At 41.3% G+C, this 4745-nt stretch overlaps 1 protein-coding gene across 1 annotated transcript in view; it reads right to left on the bottom strand.

Annotated features, from left to right (window-relative positions):
* Window positions 1-4745, bottom strand: part of SKIV2L2 (superkiller viralicidic activity 2-like 2 (S. cerevisiae)) — a 94722-nt gene that overhangs the window by 54579 nt on the left and 35398 nt on the right. The window contains exon 15 of the mRNA XM_008573095.1: window positions 954-1104. Within this exon, the coding sequence (XP_008571317.1) occupies window positions 954-1104 (151 nt within the window). The remainder of the gene's footprint in view (window positions 1-953; window positions 1105-4745) is intronic.

The following is a 4745-nucleotide window of genomic DNA, read 5'->3' as shown; positions in this document are numbered from 1 at the left end:
TTTTTTTTTTTTTTTTTTCTTTTTTCTTTTTCCGTGTCCCGCAACGGATCGCAACCCTCAGTGTTGCCCCTGTACCGGACCGGGGACCGGCAACAGGACCGCAACCCTCGGTGTTGCTCCCGCGCCTCGCTCAGCAAGTGAGCGGGAACCGGTCTGTATGTGGGATCCGAACCCTCGGGCGGGAGCGCCGCCGCGCTTCCCAAGCGGCGCACTATCCAGTGCACCACCGGGCCGGCCCCTGATGTTACATTTTTATAGTTGTAAATTGGTTGATTTGTGGGAAAGAGTGATGCTGGGAACCATCTATTCTGCCATCTTGACCAAACAAGTAGTTTAAATCTTTGCTTCTATTTTAACTTTTAATCAGCTCTATTTGATGATCAGCCACACTATCCTTTAAAATAAAGATCAATGCACAATTCTACTTGAACATAGTTACCATAAAACACTTAGTTTTTGGACTTTAGAAAGCATTATCTTAATATTAGGAACTTAAAATTCTAAAAAAAGCTGAAATCAAGTCTTATATTTACTTGATCATTCATAAGCATAAGCTATGGCACTCTTTTTGAATAATGAGAAACGGTGAAATGACAAGACTAATATAGACATGCTTCCTACAGGTCAAATTTTAATATACCAGGCTTTTTGTTACATCATTATTCAGGTACATGAGTTATCATGTGATATATGTCTAAGACAATAAATTATACTAAGTTTGACCTAACTATAGAAAAGTGTCCTGCCAGTGTTTCTCACCTTCACTTTGAAATGTTCTAGTTGGTTTCAATGACCAGACTGCAGTTCTACAGTCCTTTATGTAAGGACCAAGCTTAATAGAGGGAAAAAAAAAAAAAAAAAAAAAAAATTGGCCAAAGCAGCCAATAATGCAGTCATTTTGATATTTAGTCTCTTAGCTAAACTAGGCCCTATTATGGTAATTTTATACTTACTCTCTACTACTCCTGGAATTGCTCTATAATGCTGAAACTGGTAAAAGGATTTTTCCAACATGTACTCAGGATTAATTTCTTCTACACGCAGTAAGTTCAAAACCATGTTGTAGGTCAAATGGAAAGCACTATTTAGAGGATCGGCTGAGCCCTAAGAGAGAAGAAAATATGTCAATTTTGTAAGTTTTTCAAATAAATTTACACAAATATTTCTAATCTGCTATAGTGCTTAATACCTTAGTCTATGTTAAGAAACACTAGAGAAGTGTACTAGCTCTTTCCTTTAGCTGACCAATACAAAGTGGTAAAATAGTTGCTCTTTGGGAAAGTGAAGGGTAGAAAATTACTAGGACAGAAGTAGTTAAAACACTGTTTGCCAAATATGTCTAGCTCTCTGCCTTCCAAGCACATGACAGGATTGTTCCTTCTGGCACCCCAGTGGATGGGACCAATAAATTGTGTAGGGAAGTGACATGTCACTTCCTGGCCAAGTTTTTTTTTTTTTTTTTTTTCCCCTTTTTGTCTATTTTTGTGACCGGTAACGGGATCGCAACCCTCGGTGTTGTGCCCGCACTGCACTCAACCAGTGAGTGGACCAGTCTCTATATGGGATCCGAACCCTCGGCAGGAGCGCCGCCGCGCTCCCAAGCGCCGCACTCTACCGTGTGTGCCACCGGGCCGGCCCCCTGGCCAAGTTTTTAACTGCTGGTGTAAAAAGCTATCTTTTTCCTTCTGGCACAGTGACTGATAATGTTCAAGATGATAGCTGCTCAATCGGATTGGATCCCTAAACAACAAGGATGAGCAGAACCTCCTCTATCAACCTGCAATGAACACGTAGCAGGAAAGAGAAATAAATCTTTAAGTTACTGAGACTTAGGTTTGTTACTACAGCAAAACCTAGCCTGTAATGTCAGAGTACACTAAATTTAGTTCAGAAATGAGTATCTTGAAACTCTCAGTTTTCTAGAATGACATAAAACTGCTAATGTTTTTCCCCCAAATTTACAGACCATTCTTTATCTACCCTTTGTCAGCACCACGCTCAGCCAGTGAGCAAACCGGCCATCCCTATATGGGATCCGAACCCGTGGCCTTGGTGCCATCAGCACCACACTCTACCGAGTGAGCCACGGGCTGGCCCTTTATCTACCCTTTGATAATTCCTTTTTGTCTTCCTAACTGTGGCTGTTACCAAAGAAAGGCTAGGCTATTGACTAGACAGCACAAAATATTTTACTATAAAATACAATAAATTTTATTACAGAATAACGTGACCTATATTCACAACAAGGTTTACAACTAAAATACTTCATTGATACCTAAACTTTTCTTTCAGCAATGTTTCTTCAGAGTATTTTTTAATGCAAATACTTTGTAAGTATGAAAATGATTTCGAGTTACATAGGAGAATGACCAAATTCTTGGAAGATGCATGCAGAAATACTTTAGAAGTGTCACTATGTATGCCATATACTTCTAAATGACATAGCAAAATGCCCAAATATTCTTAGCATACTCAGAGGCTCTTACATTGAGGTCCACAAGCCAACCTTATAGGATCCAGAATTTTAAATGTATGCAGAAAAGATTTTGTAAGGAAAAGGAACACAGTTTTCACCCGTGTCTCAAATGAGGGTATTCCTTAATTCCCAAAAGGTGAAGAGCCACCCACTCCCGGGGGATAATAAGTTCCTAAAACCTTGATTTTTATCCAGTTTTCTTAAAAATAAGGGTCAAAGGAGGGGTGACAATAGCATGAAAATAAGATTCTTTGGAGAAAAGAGGAATTAAACACAACTCCAGTTACTTTATATTTTGCAAACTGACTGACTGCAGACTTTTGTGTTATTTTTCTCTTCTATTATTATCCTCTCTAAGAAATCTGAGGCTTCAATATGGCAAATATTTATTTGCAACTCCATGCTCTGCTTTTATATTCCCAATTGTTTTTCAATATACCCCTCTGAATTCTCAGTTACCTGAAATGCAATATGACTTTTGACATTTTATCCAAGTGAGCCCAGGATAATCCTAACCTGTATTTGTTGTACTGGTGAATTTCACTCTTTCAGTGTCCTAATTTGGATGATAAAATTATATGATTTTACTATCTAAAATGAAATTTATCTCTCTTGCTCTTCCCCATTCCTGACCAACTTTCCCTCTCACATAGATTAATAGTTAATGAATTCCAGGTAAGCAGTTCTTTGCTGCTTCTGCTTTCTCTCTTTTAATCAATTATTGCAGACTCAATATATTCCTCAATATGTCTAAGATTAGTTCTTTTGTTTCTTATCTCTGCCACCACTCTAGTTCAAAGGTTCATCAGATACTACTGACTATAAGCACCATATTCCTAGAATTAACACTGCATTCACCAGTCTTTCTGGCAGGCTGTCAAATATACATTTTCCCACTAACTCAACTTCACATTTGAACAAAAATTATAATGAACTGATTTTTTCCTAAAACTCATATCAAGTATATCAAAAGAACAAACTGCAGTCTTGTGTAAAATTCTGTTTGAGCTAATAGCTGAAAAACCTGTCCAAAAATTAAAAAGTAATGAATTTGAAAGTACGGGTAAAATATAGAGCATATCACAACAGCAAGACTGGAAAAGTTGAATAGGTTTCTGTATTGATTGCTCCGTTAAAAATCAGTTAAGCCTTTCTGATCAAGATGGCAAAATAAACGGTCCCCAGTGTCACTCTCTCCCACAATCAACCAATTTACCATTTCTAAAAAGCAACAACTGCCAAAATGGGACCGCTAGAGCTCAGGTGAAGAGGAGGAGAGACCTATGGAGTACATGAAGGCAGGAGAAGCCACGATGAGAGAAAGAAAGGACTACTCTGACCGTTTCAAGCCCCAACTACTTCAAGGCTGGCCCTGGTGAGCACATGGAACAAGAGCTGGCAAACACCACAGCGGTGCCATTCGTATGAAGTTGCTCGGAGGCTGAAGGGGAGAAGAGGGCCTTGGTGGCCCCCAGACCAGCAAGACCATTAACAGGGTTCCCATGGACCCACATAGGAGTGAGTGGGCACAGACAACTGAAAAAAGGAGCCACTCAAAGGGCAGTGAGTCATTGCAAGGGACCAGTGCGTGGCCCACTCCACAGGAAGTGTTCAGAGTGTGCCTGGGTGGGGAAGATGCATCCACTGTGGGAACGCTGGGGAACAGCACGGACAGCTGATCTGCCCTCCAATCAGCACAGGACCACTGAGTGGAGACTGATCAGGAATAAGAACTGCAGGGGGTGCAGTTTGCTGAAAAGACTCAGGGCCCAGATCAGAGTTTCCACATGACCCCTGGTGTACTGGACCTCACAAGACTGGGAAGTACTTTAAAGGTCAACAATTAAAACCTGAGCTGTACAAAAAGCCTTCCCCAGGGAATCAGCAGCAAAGCAGCAATTCAGCTCAACCACTGGGCTCAAGTGCTGGTTCCCATAGGAAGTTCCCCCATTTTATAAGTAAGCAAAGGACAACGAATTAGTTCCAGAGTTTTATAACTGGTGGGGGCAGCTAATAATCCAACATAGAAGTGAAATAGGGCCGGCCCGGTGGCGCACTGCTACAGTGCACCACTTGGGAGCGCGGTGGCACTCCCGCCGAGGGTTCGGATCCCACATACAGACCGGTTCCTGCTCACTGGCTGAGCGAGGTGTGGGAGCAACACCGAGGGTTGCGATCCCGTTGCCGGTCCCGGTCCGGTACGGGCACGACACTGAGGGTTGCCGGACACGAAAAAAGACAAAAAGGAAAAAAAAAAAAAAAAAAGAAG

The sequence above is a fragment of the Galeopterus variegatus genome, unplaced genomic scaffold, assembly GCF_000696425.1.
Source record: "Galeopterus variegatus unplaced genomic scaffold, G_variegatus-3.0.2 Scaffold875, whole genome shotgun sequence".
NCBI classification, from domain to species: domain Eukaryota; kingdom Metazoa; phylum Chordata; class Mammalia; order Dermoptera; family Cynocephalidae; genus Galeopterus; species Galeopterus variegatus.
Note: the sequence above shows the minus strand (reverse complement) of the source record. Positions and strands in the feature narration are given on the sequence as shown.